Source organism: Danio rerio, chromosome 7 (genome assembly GCF_049306965.1).
Source record: "Danio rerio strain Tuebingen ecotype United States chromosome 7, GRCz12tu, whole genome shotgun sequence".
NCBI lineage: Eukaryota > Metazoa > Chordata > Actinopteri > Cypriniformes > Danionidae > Danio > Danio rerio.
This window is the reverse complement of record NC_133182.1, coordinates 8741948-8761763: the sequence shown is the minus strand read 5'-3', so window position 1 is coordinate 8761763 and position 19816 is coordinate 8741948. Positions and strand designations below refer to the sequence as shown.

The 19816-nt window shown below is 38.2% G+C and overlaps 2 protein-coding genes across 5 annotated transcripts in view; one reads left to right on the top strand and one right to left on the bottom strand.

The window, feature by feature from the left end:
* Nucleotides 1-18766, top strand: part of adisspb (adipose secreted signaling protein b) — a 73859-nt gene extending 55093 nt beyond the window's left edge. Inside the window, exons 5-6 of the mRNA NM_001436955.1 lie at nucleotides 10403-10528; nucleotides 14151-18766. Of these exons, the coding sequence (NP_001423884.1) occupies nucleotides 10403-10528; nucleotides 14151-14251 (227 nt within the window). The 3' untranslated portion in view covers nucleotides 14252-18766. The remainder of the gene's footprint in view (nucleotides 1-10402; nucleotides 10529-14150) is intronic.
* The window catches only part of LOC141375293 (3'-5' exoribonuclease HELZ2-like), a 296921-nt gene that overhangs the window by 126014 nt on the left and 151091 nt on the right, over nucleotides 1-19816 (bottom strand). The gene's annotated exons all lie outside the window — the stretch shown is intronic.

The following is a 19816-nucleotide window of genomic DNA, read 5'->3' as shown; positions in this document are numbered from 1 at the left end:
TCAGGTGTGTTTGATCAGGGTAGGAGCAGAACTATGCAGGAAGCTAGATCTCCAGGAACAAGGTTGAGCACCACTGGACTAGATATACCGCATGATTTTAATTTGTGTTTCAAAGCTGAAGTATCCTGTCTTTGTATAAATACGTATATTTCATTAATTCATTTTCCTTCGGCTTAGTCCTTTATTTATTAGGGGTAGCTACAATGGAATGAACCGCCAACTATTCCAGCATATGTTTTACGCAGCTGATGCCCTTCCAGCTGAATCCTTCATTCTTCCTGATTCTTCAGCGCGTATGAATCACTGTGCATTTAGTGCTCTTGAATACGGAATTGAACGTTAAACGCTTGAGTGCTGTTCATCTGCTCACGACATGTTTGTAAAAACATTGAAATAAACATTTGAGTCTATTGGAGTGACCAATTAAGGCATTTATCAGCAGCTAAGTAACAAAATAACAAGCATTTATGGGTGATTCAGTGCCGGGATGAGTAGCTTATAATATTAAGAGAGCACCTGGTGAAATGAAAGGTCAAGTGTGTGATTTTAATTTTAGTGTTTACATTTCATAATGCAGTTATGATCATCAAGGTTCAACTTGTAGAGGATTCGGGAAAAAAAACACGTTCATTTTTTTTATGTGGAATATTGATTATTTTTTTATACAATATACAATAGCTTGATAAATCTTTAAAGATCGACCTGTAGTGAGATTTGAGGTTATTCAATTTTATATGCTTTAATTCCACTCATCTGGTCACATTGTTTCTACTTAAAGCTCATGTTTAACAGGGGAACTTGTGCAGAAAAACTACATTATCCATAATGCTGTGCAGAAAAACTACATTTTCTACAATGTTACAAAGAAAATCTAAATTTTTCATGATGTTGCGTGTAAAAACTGCATTTTCCACCATATTTTGCTTGAAAACGTCACTATACACCATGTTGCCAGAAAAACTACATTACCCACAATATATGCATAAAAACGGTGACATGGTGGCTCAGTGGTTAGTAGGCTTGGGCGGTATCCAAATTTTGATACCGTCAAACCGCCTCCATATTTTACCCCGGTATCCCGTATTACCGGCGTAATAAAAAAAAATTATGACGTAAGGCTCTGACAGCGTCACCAAACTGTTGGCTTGAGCCTAAACCATTCAGAAACTGAATACCTTATTTGCGACCTTAGGCAGAGAGAGAGAGAGAGAGAGAGATCTCTCCCACGATTTATTCAGAAATTTACTCCCACACCGTAAGAAATCTGGCCGGCTCCCGCGGAACAGCAGCGGGAATGCAGAGAGCTGTAATCGGGCCATAAAAATTATACCCGATAGGTCCCGAGTCCGACAGGTACATTTTGATTGACAGCTTTATAAAGCGCGAACCCGTTTACAGCCCGACATTATTCAAATGTGCTCATGCACACAGCTCTAATGCATTTTTTTCAAGAATGAGTCATTTATATGTTTTAACATCATTTATTCGTAACAAACGTAGACTATAGGCCACTTGGAAGTTGGAACAAAGAAATAAAATAAGTCCTCTGTAACATCGTAACATCTCAGCACTCTAACACTTAGTCATTAAATTGGCCAACACACCAATGAAAAGAAATCTTGCTTAAAAAATCAAATTAAAATAAACTCTAAATGATGACGAGTATCTTGGCAATAACGAAATTAAGATAAAGGCTGTGCAAGATTTGTTTCTCTACTTCTCTTCACAATCTGGCATTAGGGCAGCGGTGAAGCTGAATATTAAAATAATAATGCCACCATTAGCCTGTATACTCTGACTACATTATGATTATATGGTTTAATTAATATTTATTTATAATTGAAAAACCCTTTACTCACCAAGATTAGGCTACGTGTGTTTGTGGAGGAACATTATTAAATCCACTGGCTTTAGCGCAGTCCTGCGCTCACGGGGTCCAGCAGAACTGAACACCCTTTCCTGCGGCTACAGGTCGAGATGCCGAGTTCTGATCCGGCTGATTTTGCAAGTTTTCGGTAGGATTGTTTGTTCATCTTCTACCAGTCAGGAACATCCATTTAATTTTCCATGACTGTAGTTTCAGTGTAGCGAGTGGCCTCGTCTTTTTACCTGTCAGCTTGCGGTTTAGGGCTCTACCGTAATACGCAGTGTATGAGCGACCGCCGAAATACCTGCGGCTGGAATAACCGCTCCTTCTGAACTAGTGACTGGCTTGACCGCCGTCAAAATTCACTTTTTTTACTACTTCGTCATCATTTTTTTCACCTTTGCAGGGATGGATTTTAATGCAGGGATTTGGATTTTTTCGGGTCTCGCCGGGTTCGGGTAAAGATCTTCAGCTCTAATGCAGACCTCTCGTTCATATTAACCATGTCTCCCTTCTGTTCAGTCGAAACTGCCAAACTGCAGGTCACTTTGGACTTGTCACCTCTCCCCCTCCCCTTCTCTCCCCCTCCCTCTTCCTCTCCCTCTCTCCTCCACACTGTCCCGGGATGACAACCACACAAACATTTTTGTAGGCATTAAATAAAGGATATTTAATATTTTATGACGGTATAACGGTATTGAAACTGACACCGTTGCTATTTTTAGATCCCGCGGTATACCATAATACCGCAATACCGCCCAAGCCTAGTGGTTTGCACTGCCACCTCACAGCAAGAAGCTCACTGGTTCGAGTCCTGGCTGGGCCAGTTGCCATTTCTGTGTGGAGTTTGCATGATCTCCCCGTGTTGGTGTGGGTTTCCTCCGGGTGCTCTGGTTTCTCCCACAGTCCCAACACATGCGCTATAGGTGAATTGGATAAACTAAAAGTGGCCGTAGTGTTTGTGTGTGAATGAGAGTGTATGGATGTTTCCCAGTACTGGTTTGCACCTGGAATGAATGAATGAATAAATGAATGAATATGCAGTAAAAAAAACATTATCCATGATGCCATACTCAAAAACTACATATCCCATGATGTTCTTTGCATTTGCATTTGCACCTGGTCTTGAAAAATAAATCATTCTCAATAATGTACATAACTATGTTATCCATGATATTATGCAGAAACGCTACATTACTCACAATGTTTCTCACAGAATAGAAGACGTAACATAATCCACAATGTTGTACCGAAAAACGACATAATCTACACAAAAATTTACGAAAACTGCTTATGGGGCAGTACCTTTTCAAAAGGTTCACTTTTGTACTTAACAGCTGCACGTTAGTAGCTTTGTGGTACACTTTTTCACCATCAAGGCTCACTTGTGCACCTTTAAGGTACTATGAGGTACAAATTTGTACAATTTAGGTATTATTAGGTACCTTTAAGGACCTAAAGGAACAAAAAAGTACCTTTTTAAAAAGGTACCGCCCCAGCGACAGATTTTGTACCACAGAAAAACTACATTCAAAACATTGTGCAGGAAAACTAAATCCATCAGGCTGTGTAGAAACTTCAACCAATCAGAGCAAAGCATGGGAAAAGCTCTTTAGCTCCGTGCTGTCTCAGGCCCCGTTTACACTAGTGCGTTTTAGTTTTAAAACGGCGTTGTAGAATGAAAACGATCCGCGTCCACACTCGCGTTTTACCCAGCGTTTCTGAACTGCTCTCCGTCCACACCAAAACGCTGAAAACGCACATCACGTGACCACACACACACTCTCGGGCAAGCGCTCCAGCATTTCTACCCAGATGAGAGCTCTGCTTGTCGGGCTGCTCATCAAGCATCTCCCGCTGGATCTAATCTCGCTATATTTGCTAAACGTGATATTTCATTCATGTTGTTGTCTTTATCTAACGACATAGGCCAATTCCCTGACTTTGATCATTGTAATCTATTAAGTTACTTGTTCACGGGTAACATGTTTTGGTTAAGTGCAAAGATAAGTTAATGATTAATCCAGGTACATTGACTGATCGCTTGCCTTTATTTCCTACAATGTATAAACTTATTGTATGTTATACTTTTATAATTATCGATTATTAAAACTGATATTCAGCAAAAGAGAGGGTGCGTTTCGTATTTTCACTGAAATTGAAAGGAGGCAGTTGTTATCGGCTCCGTTTTGTTATAAATATCCACACAGTGAAGATGACGCTCATATATGCAGCACGACGCCTCAACATTTCTGCTGTCTGTTAAGTTGCTAATATTAAAAAGAAAATAGGCAGTTCCTTAAATCATGTTTACATTTTATTGTTGAGAAAGTGAAACAACGTAGCCAAGGTGATGTGAATGAAGTTATAAAGTACACTGTTCCCTTTGCAGATTTACCCGTGTCCTCGGTATGTTTTCCATATCAAACTGAGAAGGGGGAGACTGCAGCCTTGATCAAACTTGCGAAGTCTTAACTTACAAGAAGAGGATGCGAGACTGAACTGTGTGTTAGGCTACTTAATATTGAGGAAAAGCCCCAATCAGATAGGCGAACGTTTGCAGCCCCGCCTCCGTTTTCAGATGTCTCCGTCTTTCCCCATCCACACTGAGACGGAGCAGCAGCGTTTTAGAATGAAAACGGCCTCTCCAGCATTTTCAAAAAGCTCCATTTTCGGCGCTCGAGAACTCCGGCGTAGTGTGGACGGATGGCGTAACCGTAGCAAAACTTATGCGTTTTCAAACTAAAACGCACTAGTGTAAACGGGGCCTCAGACACGTACTCAATAGAGCTAGTGACTAAGGGTGTCACAATTTCGATTTTAAAATCGAAATCGATCTAAATTCATGCTCAATCTTGATTATTGAATCAAAAAATAGAATCGCCGATGCTGCCACGCCCCCATGTCACGTCAGCTTGACTTGCCAAGCGGAAAAAAAACATGCTTGTTGAAGTGCTGCGAGTCAACCTAACAGCTACTAGTGATGGGAAATTGGGATCATTTTACTGACTCGGATCTTTGAGTCTAGTTCATCTAGATGAACGAATCTTTTTTCGAGTCATTTTGTTCATTTGGTTCAATTTGCCAAAAAATTATTAAAATGTTACGAAATGTTACAAATAATTAGTTCACCTTTCGAGTCTTCTTGTTCTTGAGTCGTTCATTTATCACGTGACAGAATGACTCAAACCCGAGGACTCGAGAGATGAACGGATCAATTCGTTTTCCGGCTCTAAACGCATATGATTCGCCTGTGATGAACGAATAACTCAGATTCAATAGAGGACTCGAGAGATGAATGGATCAATTCTTTCGGGTCTAAACGGATATGATTGGCTTCTGCCTTTCCGACTCAAAAGACTTGACATAAATGATACCACCTGCACAAATGTGGGCTTGCGCGGATGAACAAATCACTCTCTCTTAGAGGACTCGTAGTTCCCGAGTCATTTTGAAGATTTGTTCAAAATGAACGAATCGTTCATGAACGACCCATTACTAACAGCTACAACAAACAGCCAAAAGATAGCATGGCAACTGCAGACGCGGGAGACCCATCGAACCTCCTCCTCTTTCACTGAAGTTGCCAGTGTGGAAGTATTTTGGATTTCCAGTGAGTTATGTCGACAACGTTCGTGTTGTTGACAAGAAAATAAAAAAACACACAGCTTGCAAGCTCTGCTAATGTACGTATACCACATTGTTCCACCGGCAGCACGACTAACATGGCAGGGCATCTCCGCAGGCACCACAAAAACATAGATTAATCTGTTAAACCGAAAAGTGCAGCACAAACTACTCTCCCGTCTTCATTTGGAATAAAACTTCCAAGTAACTAAACGCGTTCAAAGGCAATTAAAAGCACAGTAGGAGTATTTACAGACACGGACATGCGACCTTATTCAGTGGGAGAAAACTCCGGTTTTAAGCATTTAATTAGCGTGTTAGAACCGCGCTACAAAATCCCAAGTGGAACGCATCTTACAGCTACGGTGAGACCCTCCATGTACAATAATGTAAAGGAGAAAGTTATTGAAGGTCTTAGCAGTGCACATTTAGTAGCCTTGACTGCAGATTGCTGGACCTTCAGAGCAACACAGAGCTTCATGACTGTCACAGCGCACAAAGGTCAGATATTACTATGTTGCGTAAAAGTCTTAAAATGGCATAGCTTTTGCGTTCAAATTTTAATGTTTTAATTGAGAATCGAACTGTGACTTTAGAATCGAAAATGTAATCGAATCGAGGATTTGGAGGATCGTGACGCCCTTACTAGTGACGTCACTGTGAGGGTTGGGGTCAGGCGTATGCATTAAAAGCATTGCATGCATTCTCAGCTTACATCTGCAGCCAGACCCTTCTCGAAAAATTCATTATCCTCAATGTTCACAAAATATATTATCCATGATGTTGTGCATAAAAACGATATGATCTACGATAGGGCGAAGAAAAAATTACAGTATCCATGCTGTGCAGAAATTTCCATGATATTATGCACAAAAACAGACCGTATCCATCATTTTATGTAGAAAAACTACATTGTAATGTTAGTCATCATTTTAACACCAGGCATGCATTAAAAGGAAATTTTTTGCTTCCCAATTCAAAAACTAATGCAAAGCAACGTACCATGATGTATAGAGGAATGAAAATATGGAATGAATTGCCATCAGACATTACATGCTTTGTAACAAGTAAAATGAGGTTTAAAAAATCATTTAAAAAATATTTAATGGAACAATATTAAGTGGATTGTTGATTTGGATGTTATGTATGAATTTTGTATTTTAATGTTTTTATTGGTCTTTGTTGTTGTGTATTAATGTAATTTTGTGTTATGTTCGATGGACCCCAGGAAAAATAGCCACTACCTTGGTAGTGGCTAATGGGGATCCTGATAAATAAATAAATAAAATTATCCATGATATTATGCAGAAGAAATGAAAACTTCATTTCTGAGAGTGCATGTTGTTGCGCAGAAAAACTACATCTGAAACATTGTGCAGGAAAACTTCATTATCCACGATGATGTGTTGAAAATTTGACCAATCAGAGCAAAGCATAAGAGGAGCTCCTTATCTCCGCCTGTTTCTATGAACCTCCACTAATGTCGTATAATATATACATACTGTTATGCAAGGTATAGTTTTAACTAGGCCCACACAGAATCTGTGCGCGCACAACTCCGCAGATTCTCCACAGATTTCCGCAGCTTTTTAGCCCATCATTAATTGTTTATTTACTTGAGTAAATGTGTGTAAATCTATATTTATTCAGTTTTGAATTAAGTACAGTAATATTATTGACTAATATAAAAATGTTCATCTGATTTATGTGCAGTGCAGTTTGTACAGTAATATTTTCTGTCTTTTAGTAGAGATATTATATGAGAGACTTGCTTTATTTACCAAATAAAGTCAATCTAATTGGATTTGCATTTTAAACATTCATTCATTAAATTTCTTTTCGGCTTAGTCCCTTTATTAATCCGGGGTCGCCACAGCGGAATGAACCACCAACTTATCCAGCAAGTTTTTTACGCAGCGGATGCCCTTCCAGCCGCAACCCATCTCTGGGAAAGATCCACACACACACACACACACATACACTACGGACAATTTAGCCTACCCAATTCACCTGTACCGCATGTCTTTGGACTGTGGGGGAAACCGGAGCACCTGGAGGAAACCCACGCGAAGGCAGGGAGAACATGCAAACTCCACACAGAAACACCAACTGAGCCGAGGTTCGAACCAGAGACCTTCTTGCTGTGAGGCGACAGCACTACTTACTGCGCCACTGCCTCGCCCACATTTTAAACATCAAAGTTAAAAAGATATTATTTTTTATTTCACATATTAAGGTTTTAGTTATGATACTCCCAAAATAATTCCGCATATTTTTACCAAAATTCCCTGCAGAAATGGCAAAAAAACAACTACAGATTCCATCTGGCCCTAGTTATAACCAACAAGTTTAAATGACATTTTTAACATTTATTTTGAATTACATTGTCATTCACGGCACTTCTCTCAACTCTTTTCCTCATTAATACATTATTTACACAATCCTTTTTTCCAGTTCCTTCAAATTGTGGTTTGTAGCTGGTTGCATTTAGTTGATGGCTTTTAGTGCTTTAACAAAGACATTCAAATGAATGGAGTGAATAGAAAACTAATGGAAAAATACTTTTTGGACCAACAAAAATGGGCGGGCACTAATGCACTATACTTTCCGCTCGACCAATGGTGCTAATGTCTGGGCGGGGCTAAGTGTATAAACTCTAATGCCACCTGTGATGCTGAAATTACAGCTCATAGCAGCTCCAGTGCATTTTCCATTGTGCTGATGGATTGTGCGCGTGTGTGTTACTAAAGGATAAATATAGATAACAGGCTGTATTTGTGCCCATTAATGGATACACTTCTACCACATTCATTTCTAAACTGCTGTGAGCCACAGGCAACAATCCTTCCCACATGAAGGAAAAATACTACAGTAATTTATATTAAATATTCCAGTGTTTTAACCCATACTATTGTAAAAGCATATAATACTGTATAATAGTACAACACTTTGTTAGGCTACAGCATTATTGTTTTATTAACTGTATTAAACTGATAAACATTAATAAATACTGTAGTACACAGTGCGCTGCATAAATGTGTACCCCATTTTGAAAATAGGTAATACACTCACAGGCCACATTATTAGGTACACCTTTCCAACTGCTCGTTACTGCAAAATTCTCATCAGCCAATCACATGGCAGCAACTTAATGCATTTAGGCATGTAGACATGGTCAAGACGATCTGCTGCAGCTCAAACTGAGCATCAGAATGGGGAAAAAGGGGGATTTAAGTGACTTTCAACAATGCATGTTTGTTGGTGCCAGACGGCTGGTCTGAGTATTTCAGAAACTGCTGATCTACTGGGATTTTCACACACAACCATCTCTAGGGTTTGCAGAAAATGGTCAGACAAAGAGGAAATATCCAGTGAGAGGCAGTTCTTTGGGCGCAGATGCCTTGTAGATGCCAGAGGTCAGAGGAGAATGGCCAGACTGGTTCCAGCTGATAGAAAGGCAACAGTAACTCAATAACCAGCGACGAGATGATCCCAAGGTTTCCATAATCCTGGACCAGGCCGTATCCTAAGCAGCTGCTGTGGTGGTCTAGGCCTCTAGCGCCTAGACTGCAGCTCTGCACAAGATGTTTGGCCATGGGAGAAATTGTCGTGCCCAACTGAGCCTGGTTTCTCTCAAGGTTTTTTAATTCTTCACTTTCAGTAATAGGTGAAGTTTGGCTTGCATGGTTCGGGACCTGTAGAGCTGCGCACCGATGGATTTGCTCTTCAGTGTTTGGACTCTCAGTATTGAATATCAGAGCACACTGAACTGAGAACAAATAACCACTCGTTACAACCGAGGTCTGCAGAAGAGCATCTCTGAACGCACAACATGTCCAACCTTGTGGCAGATGGGCCACAGCAGCAGAGGACCACACCGGGTGCCACTCCTGTTAGCTAAGAGCAGGAAACTTAGGCTACAATTCACTCAGGCTCACCAAAACTGGACAATAGAAGACTGGAAAAAACGTTGCCTGGTCTGAGTCTTGATTTCTGCTGCAACATTCGGATGGTAGGGTCAGAACTTGACATCAACCACATGAAAGCATGGATCCATCCTGCCTTGTATCAACAGTTCAGGCTGGTGGTGGTGTAATGATGTGGGGGAATCTCTGAGGAATATTTCCAGCACCTTGTTGAATCTCTGCCACGAAGGATTAAGGCAGTTCTGAAGGCAAAGGGGGCCCAACCCGTTACTAGTAAGGTGTACCTAATAAAGTGGCCAGAGTGTTATTTTGTTAGATTAGCCTCATACGGACTTATTTAATGCAAATGTCCAAATATAATAATGTATAGCATTTTATCATAAATATTATTTAAAGGATACTTAGTGGTGTAGTCATATACAGGGTGTATGCTGAGCACTGTACTTTAGTTTGTACTACAGTAAACCGGTGTATTGTAGTATAATATACCCCAGAGTTGTAGAAAACTGAAGCATTGAGTCACTTGTTTATATTGCTATAGTGGTTGTGTTACCATAGCAACTATTAAACTACCACAACAGACAAAATTCAAACACACACACACACACTAATTTTTGCTGCTTGTTCAAACTGCTTAATTAAAATGAGCTAAAACTACACAACTCTGGAGATTTTTTGGGGGGGCAACTTAATTTTTGATGTTCAATCCACTTAAATTTGTTTTGTTAACTTAATCGATTTGTGTTGGGACGAAATTAATGAGTTGTGTGAAATATTTTACAGTGTATGCTTCAGAAACACATTAGTATCTACTTTATCTCACAGATAAACCCACATGATAGTCATTTAAAGTCAATTTAATGATGTTGAATCTGTGTATGAGTGTATAATAAATGTTCTTATTCTCTCTCTCTCTCTCTCTCTCTCTGTCTGTCTGTCTGTGTGTGTGTGTGTGTGTGTGTGTGTGTGTGTGTGTGTTCAGGAGGTCTAAGGGTGACGTGTGAATATATGGCCCATCAGGAGGGAGTGATGTGTGAGGAGGTGCAGATTCTTAGCGAGAGCAAAGAGGACGTGTGTGTGAAGGTCAAAGTTCACGCTCGTGTCATGGGTAAGTGGCCACAGTTTGTCCATTATTAATTGTTTTGACATTCAGGGAGTCTGTTTTAGCTTGTTGTTGACTATATTGAATGATGCCGATGCTCAATGTGAGGATATTTGCTGCCCTCTGCTGGTGTTTTTATGTAGAACTGATCAGAGAAATATTAAAGGTACAGTACATGTGCATTTGTTCAATCTACAATATATGTGGCATAGTGTTGATTTCTCTGATTGGTACTGTCAGGAGGGTGGGGCCAACCTGTCAATCATGAGATCCACCAATCGCAAAACTCATCCACCAAACTTTGAGACCCGCACTGGATTGTTTACTAAGCTGTTTCTCATAGGCTGCGTTCCAGTGCAATTGTTTATGCACTTTGCTCGCTAATATCCCTCTGTCTTGGCGGATGTACATCATTGATTACTTCACACAAGTGTCCACTACTGGCGGAGCATCTGAATGGGTTTAAATGAAAAGCGCAAGACTGCGTTCCTGTTCACATTTAGACACACACTCGTGAACTTCCCTTCCCTTGTTCCCTCGGGGAACCCCCAATGACATTTAAAAGTGCGTTCCCCTTCATCAAGGGAAGCTTAAATGGGCACACCCTCGATTTTGAGAGTGGGAGCGAGTGGGTTTCATATGTCCACTCCAGCACCTACAGAGGTTGGACAATGAAACTGAAAGCCTGGTTTTAGACTACACTAATCCGTTAGTATGTTGTTGGGCCTGCTTTTGCAGCCAATTCAGAATCAGTTCATCTTGAGAATGACAGATACAAGTCCTGCACGGAGGCCAGAGGGATTTTGAGCCATTTTTATGGCAGAATAGTGTTCAGGATGAAAAGTTTCCAGACTTGCTCCTCCAAAACACCGCAAAGTGGCTCAATGATACTTGGGTCAGGCCATGGGAGATGTTCAAGTTTATTAAAAGACTATCACCAGTCCTGCTGTCTGTATTTGTACATTATCCTGATACATGGCACCACCTTCAGGATACAATGTTTGAACCACTGGATCCACGTGGTCCTCCAGAATGGTTTGATAGTCTTTGGCAGTGCCCATCTAGCACAAGTATTGGGTCTAGGGACGGCCATATTGCAGCCCAAACCATCACCAGCCGCGTTTTCACTATCGCGCCTAAAGCAAGCGAGCCAAGGCCAGTCACGTTTCCACTGTCACTTCCGGGGCCTGATCGGGCCAAAGTGGAGGCTTCCTCTGGGCCAGCGGCCGGCCTTTTTCGGCCCACCCAATACCTTGGGCTAAAGAGGGCCAGCTGGGGCTTCGGGGTGGAGTGAAAGGAGTGGCGGACTTTGCCCAAGTCTGTTAAAGATGGCATGCCGTCATTACACTAGTTTTGCGATCGCACCCAAGTACATGCGGCAAACAAATAAATAAATAAGTTGAAGAAAACATATAGCTGGTCAGTATAAGATGAGCTATTCCATAAAACACCTTATAGGCTACGTTTTTATTTTGCTTATGATCGCCCTTATGTTTCCCTCTTAAATTTAAGGCTTCATAAAATAATAAAGCTTTTTTTTTGTTGCTGCGTCCTCCTTGATGTTTCAATAAGGCTTAATAACCTTTACACCATATTAAAGACACAGCAGACAGTAAAGGTTGTCAAGAGTTTTTGTCAAGTTTAAAAGGTGTGTTTGTGCGCGTTTAGATGACTGTATGTGTTTGAGAGACCGGCTGGGTTTCTTTTTTTTTTTATTTAATTTGGAGATAATACACAATCTGAATACCACAGAAAAACATAAAACTTTACAAATTACATGCCCATTTTTTTTAAGCTCAAAACAATAGTGTCATATCTTAATAAATAGCCTAAGCTATATTGAAATAATTTAAAGAATTACAAATATCGGATATATTAAAATCACATTAAATGAATAAACCAATATAAAACAAGCAACAGCTAGCTATAACAATGTAGGTATATACAATACATAAACCAAACTGTTTTAAGCCATATATAAGTTTCACTTTACAAAGGCAAATCTGAAAAAAAAGATTTGAGATATTTTCTAAAAACAATAAACACCAGAGAAGGTTTAAAATATATTTATTAAGTATTTGGATACGCCTATATTTATCAAATCGTGCAAACAGCATTTTTTTGGGTGCGTGATAGAAGAAACGACCTTCTTTTCTGTCCTGCGCAGCGCCGCTTTACAAACGCATCGGGGAAAACTGCAAATACAAAATCCTCAATCAAGTGTTTATGTTTTTATATGACAAGGTGAAATTTAAAAATTGGATTTTAAATGAAGAGCTTTATTAGTGAAAAGCTGCTGAGCGCAACAAAATATCGGCTATACTTGCTCTTATGTGCTGAAACCACACTTAACTTAAGATCACAGAATAATATGCAACATCCTTAAATCACTGGCTCCCAGTTACATTCAGAATAGAGTTTAAAGTATTATCACTGCTCTATAAATCACTAAATGGCCTAGGAGCTCAATACATCACAGATATGCTCACTGAATACAAACCTAACAGATCACTCAGATCTTTAGGATCATAAAAACTAGAAGTTCACTCAGTTCACTAAGAGTTCAGTCAAAGCAGGGTGAATCGGCTTTCAGCCACTATGCTCCTCGCTGCTGGAATCAGCTTCCAGAAATGATCAGATGTGCTCCAACATTAGGCACATTCACTTCAAGACTGAAAACACATCTGTTTAGCTGTGCCTTTACTGAATGAGCACTTTGCTGCGTCCGACAGATCGCACTATTATGTCTTTCTTTTCTTTTTCATTATCTTATAACATATTTTAACACATTTGTATCTGTTTTATCTATTTATTTTATTTTATTTTTATTTTATTTTTATTTCATTTTTATTATTATTAGTTGAAAATTAATGTTTTCATTTTCTTACACTTGTCTCTTTTATTCTTGTTTATGTAAACCACTTTGAATTGCCACTGTGTATGAAATGTGCTATATAAATAAACTTGCCTTGCCTAAATGAAGGGGAATCACCTATTAAGTGTCAAATAGCCTATAGGGAAAAATGAATGTTTCAGGTGTCTCCAGAGCATTTGGGCTAAATGTTTGACGGCGTCTATCAAAACGAGGATGTTATAAAATACACTTCATACCGAGTTATTAACGGAGAATTTCTGTGGTTTTTAATTATGGTTGGGTGCGCTCATTTCGCTGGGTCCCTCCGTTAGTGGCGAGACCACTCTATTTCGATGCCAACAGTCGGTCGGTGAGTGTACAAATATAATAAATAAGAACACACAGGCCCGTTCATATAGACATATAATGTAATGCTGTACAGTAACGTTTGCGTGACACACTGCAAGCTACAAGCCAGACAGTGGAAGCGCGACATGATTTCCGCCTCACTACTCAACCTCCCGGGCGATTGGCTCGGCCCGGTAAAATCCCTGGCTCGCACTGGCCCGACAGTGGAAATGCGGCAGTCTGGGTGGTATTCTTTTTTGGGGCTTCTCCACACGTAACTCTCCCGCACTTTGAAATGCTGCTGGGGATTCCACCAGGAGAACAAGGAAGTTTGCGAGTGCATTATTAAAAGTGGATTGGAGCGCAGCAGAAAAGACTATTTCATAATAACATGTCTACAAACACCTCCCCCCCTCTCTTTATCAGACCGTCATCACGGGACTCCGATGCTGCTGGAAGGTGTGCGGTGCATTGGAGCAGAGCTGGAGTACGACTCGGAGCAAAGCGACTGGCAAGGCTTCGACTGATCGCCCGAAACTCACTTCAAACTTCTCAATCCGTGCCACATATCCGGTTTTGGCAGTGACGGAATATTCTAGATTCTGGAAGTCTGTCGCCGGCTGCTCAGCAATGTCTCTGCTTTCTGCTCAGTGTTTGGAAAGGGCACTGTGCTTTCTTGGTTTTACTTACTGTTACAATAGAATGCAGGAATGATCTGTTTACTGTAGCTCTCTGTGATTTCTTTTTTTTTTTGTATTTCAGGTTTGGAAACAAAACAATCAAATAGCCTGTACTGCAGGGGTGGCCAACCCTGTTCCTGGAGAGCCACCTTCCTACAGATTTCAGTTGCAACCCATATCAAACACACCTGCCTGTAATTATCACGTGGTTTTTAGGTCCTAATTAATTGGTTCAGGTGTGTTTGATATGGGTAGCAACTGAAATCAGCAGGAAGGTGGCTCTCCAGGAACAGGGTTGGCCACCCCTGCTGTACTGTATAAAGCGATTTGTAACTTAAAATAGTGAGTAAACCCATTGTCTTAAAGAGACAGTTCACCTAAAAGTGATAATTCTGCCATCATTTACTCACCCTTCACTTGTTTAAAACCTTTTTGAGTTTCTTTATTTCGTTGAACACAAAATAAGATTTTCTGAAGAATGCTGATTGCTGGCGCCCATTGACTTCAATAGTATTTTTTTCCTACTGTGGTGATTGATGGACGCCAGCAACCAGCATTCTTCAGAATTTCTTCATTTGTGTTCAACAGAACAAAGAAACTTTAAAGTAAAGTCAACTAATAACTTTTTAAAGGGATAGTTCACCCAAAAAGATTCATCATTTGCTCACCCTTGTTTTAATCCTTTATTAGTTTCTTTCATATGTTGAAAGCTGAAAACCTGTAACCATTGACTTCCAATAGTAGATCAAACAAATGCTATGGAAGTCAATGGTTACAGGTTTTCAGCGTTTTCTCAATGTCTTCTTTTGTGTTCAACAGAACAAAGAAACTCAAAGGTTTAAAACCACATAAAAAGAGAATGAATAAGGGTCACTTTCATTTTTGGGTGAACTTCCCCTTTGAAAGTAACAAGTTTACTTAAAGTGATTAAACCCATTGTAACATGGAACTTGTAAGTTGATCGTTTTTTTATAATCATGCAAACAGTTCATTTACTAAATATTAATAAAGCAACAGGTTTACTCACTTTTTTTTAAAGTAAAGGCAACTACTAACTTTGTAAAGGAAAAGTTCACCCAAAAATGATTCATCATTTGCTCACCCTTGTTTCAACCACATATAGTTTTTTTTTTCATATGTTGAACACAAAAGAGGTTTTGAAGAATGCTAAAAAAACTGTAACCATTGACTTCAGTATTTGTTTTTCCTACGATGGAATACATTGGTTAAAAGTTTTTAACTTTCTTCAAAATATCTTCTTTTGTGTTCAACAAACAGAAAAAACTCAAAGGTTTAAAACCAAACAAGAAATTGAAAATTTTCATTTTTGGGTGAACTACCCCTTTAAAAGCGACACGTTTACTTGAATACATAAACCCATTTTAGGCAACTAATCACTTTTTAAAGGGTCAATTAACCCAAAAAATGATCCATCATTTGCTCAACCTTGTTTCAAACCTTCATAAGTTTTTTCTTCTGTGGAACACAAAAGAAGATATTTTGAAAAATGCTGAAAACCTGTAACTATCGACTTCCATTGTATTTGTTATACCTACTATGGACATCTTTCACATTTTTGCAGCTTTCTTCAAACTATCCTTCTTTGTATTCAACAGACTAAATAAACTCAAAGGTTTAAAACCACATGAGAGAAAATGAATAAGGTAATTTTCATTTTTGGGTGAACTACCCCTTCAAAAGTGACAATATTACTTTTACCTAAAGTGATTAAACCCATTGTAACATGGAACTGTTAACTTGACTTAATTTTTATAATCATGCACACAGTTCATTTCCTAAGCATTTTTAAAGTAACAAGTTTACTCACTTTTTTAAGTAAAGGCAACTAATAACCATTTTAAAGGGACAGTTCACCCAAAAATGATTCATCATTTGCTCATCCTTGTTTTAACCACATATAAGTTTCTTTCATATGTTGAACACAAAAGAAGATATTTTGAAGAATGCTGAAAATCTGTAACCATTGACTTCCATAGTTGTTTTTCCTACAACACAAGTCAATGGTTACAGGTTTTTAACTTTCTTTAAATTATCTTCTTTTGTGTTCAACAAACGGAAGAAACTCAAAGGTTTAAAAATACACAAGAAATTAATGAGAATTTTCATTTTCGGGTGAACTACCCTTTTACAGGTGACAAGTATACTTGCATGCAAAACCCCATTTTAACTTGGAACTGTTAAGTTGATTTAATTTTTATAATTCTGCACACAGTTCATTTACTAAATAATTGTAAAGCAACAGGTTTACTCATTTTAAATTAAAGTTAACTAATCACTTTTTAAAGGGACAATTAACCCATAAATTTATTCATCATTTGCTCAACCTTGTTTCAAACCTGGGAGTTTTTTCTTCTGTTAAACACAAAAGAAGATATTTCGAAGAATGCTGAAAACCTGTAACCATTGACTTCCGTAGAATTTGTTTCATCTAGTATTACAAGTCAATGGTTACAGGTTTTTAGCTTTCTTCAAAACATCTTTTGTGTTTAACAAACAGAAGAAACTCAAAGGTTTAAAACCACAAAAGAAATTAAATGAGAATTTACATTTTTGGGTGAACTACCCCTTTACAAGTGACAAGTTTACTTAAAGTGATTAAACTCATTGTACCTATTAAGTTGAGTTTTTTTTTATAATCATGCACACAGTTCATTTACTTAATATTTATAAAGCAACAGGTTTACTCACTCTATAGTCAACTAAAAACTTTTTAAAGGGATAGTTCACCCAAAAAGGGATTCATCATTTGCTCACCCTTGTTTAAAACCTGGGAGTTTTTTCTTCTATTGAACACAAAAGAAGATATTTCGAATAATGCTAAAAACCTGTAACCATTGACTTCCGTACAATTTGTTTCATCTACTATTGGAAGCCAATAGTTACAGGTTTTCAGCTTTCTTCAAAACATCTTTTGTGTTTAACAAACGGAAGAAACTCAAAGGTGTAAAACCACACAAGAAAATAAAGAGAATTAAAAAATTTGGGTGAGCTACCCCTTTACAAGTGACAAGTTTACTTGGTGATTAAACCCGTTGTAACAGTTAAGTTGACTTAATATAATTTTTATAATTATGCACACAGTTCATGTACCTAATATTTATAAAGCAATGGGTTTGCTCACTTTTTTAATGGCCACAATTTTTTTTTAAAGGAACATTTCACCCAAAAATGATCCATCATTTACTCACCCTTGTTCTAAACCTTTATAGAAGGAACAGAAAAGAAGATATTTTGAAGAATGCTGAAAACCTGTAACCATTACCTTTCATAGTATGTTTTTTCTATACTGGAAGCCAATGGTTACAGGTTTTCAGCATTCTTCAAAATATCTTCTTTTGTGTTCAACAGAAACTCAAACGTTTTGAAACTACTTGAGAGTGAGCACAGTGAGTAAATGTTCATTTTGTGGCCGAACTGTCTCTTTGAAAAGAGTTTTGCTCTAATTGAATTCCGCTGTTAAGACTGAATGTTTCTTCTAGATAAAGACAAATATAGTATGCTTTCCTGTCTGTGTTACTGCACCTTTCTTGCTCCGATATGATGTGATTGAACACTTTTACGCTCCTGTCTGTGCTCACTGTGAATCAGCCTGTTGTTTGTGCCAGTAGGGGGAGCTGCTGACCATTAAATCAATCCTACATGTTGCAGCATGCACTCTGTTGGCATCATGGCTTAAAAAGAGTGAATGTTTTTGATTCATCTACTGAAACTGATGTGATGCCTATTTACTCGGATCACGTCGGAAAATCGTTTGGTCTGCCCTGATAGATTTGAATGAGATCATCACTTTTTAAGGGCTGTCCGTTCATCCCTCATCCTGGTCTGTTTTGTAGAGCCGAAGTGCCTGAAATCATCTTCAGTCTTAGTTGAATTGATGCCAGCGTGTATTTTGAGCCGTTAAACACTGAATGTTGGCAGCCTTATTCAAGTATACCGAATGTCCATTTAAAGGGATAGTTCACCAAAAGATTGTCATTTACTCATCATTCACTTGCTTAAACCCCGTTTGAGTTTCTTTTGTTGAACATTAAAGAAGATATTTTGAAGAATGCTGAAAGCCTGCAATCATTGACTTCCCAATGGTTACAGGTTTTCAGCATTCTTCAAAATATGTTCTTTTAGGTGTTCAACAGGAGAAACTCATTAAGGTTTTAACCACTTGATTGTGAGTAAATGTACATTATTTGGGGTGAACTGACCCTTTAATTGCATTTATGACGAATTTCATGTGTCTTTTTTTAGTATTTACAAATAATTTCTCCCAGAGCAAATAATGTTGGTGTATCTGTCGGGTTTTTTATTATTCTCAAGTAATAAAATTCACTTTGTTGACTTCGAAAACATTGTTATATTTGTTTGATTTTTTTTTTTAAAGAAAGAAAAAACACTTTAATTCTCGTTATCTATACACGATATTATTTTACAATAGAATTATTTACTCTTTTTTTCAGTTACAAGAATAAAATATTAATGATCAAATAAAATGAATAATAAATACATGTAAAAAAAATAAGTAATTAAACGCAAACAAAATATAAAAAATAGTAAAAGTAATACACATGCATAAAAAATAAAATAATGAGGGTATCCGGTTGCTTTTAGATGGAAACAAACTTTTTTACTTTCCAAATAATCTATAAAGCATGTTTAAGAGTCAAAACTTGTCAGCCTTATCTCTAGCAGAAAATCTTTTTGTTTTATAATAATTGCTGGCAGGGCTCAACAATAAGGACTGCCCGGTGGCCGGGGCCGGCGTGAAAGACCCTCGGGACAGTAGACAGGATTGTTACTGGCCCCTGCACGTAATTTTTTTCCCGTAACCTGGTAACAACCGGTACAGCAAAAATAAGGCAACATGGCGACAACATCAAACTATAAGGCTAAAAGAAAACGTCTGTTTCTAAAGTCTTTATAAGCTAACAATTACATGGATACAAAATTAAGAAACTGGAAAAAAAGAACAAAAAAAAAGAACAAGTTGTCAGTTTGGCAAGCCATTTTTATAAAAATAATTTAGAATTGCAATAAAATACCAGCGCATTTTCCATACTGCTCTTTGGTTTGCATAAAATCTTGAATTTTGCACATTATACATCTATTAACATTACTAAAATGTTTAAATTCTAGATTCACAGACATTATTTAAAATATGTGGCTAAGAAAAATCTATTAAGTTTTTTTCTTTTTGGTGGGGCCAATAAAAATTTTGGCAGGGCAAGTAAAAATCTCAACCACTGGCCCAATTGGCCCAGTAGAAAAAAATCCTTAGCGTTGAACCCTGGCTGTTATTGCTGAATAGCCACTAGTGGTCAGTGTACTATCAGCAAATTCACTGTTTTAGGGTGTCGGTATTTAATTCATTTCATATTTATTTCTATAGAACTTTTACAA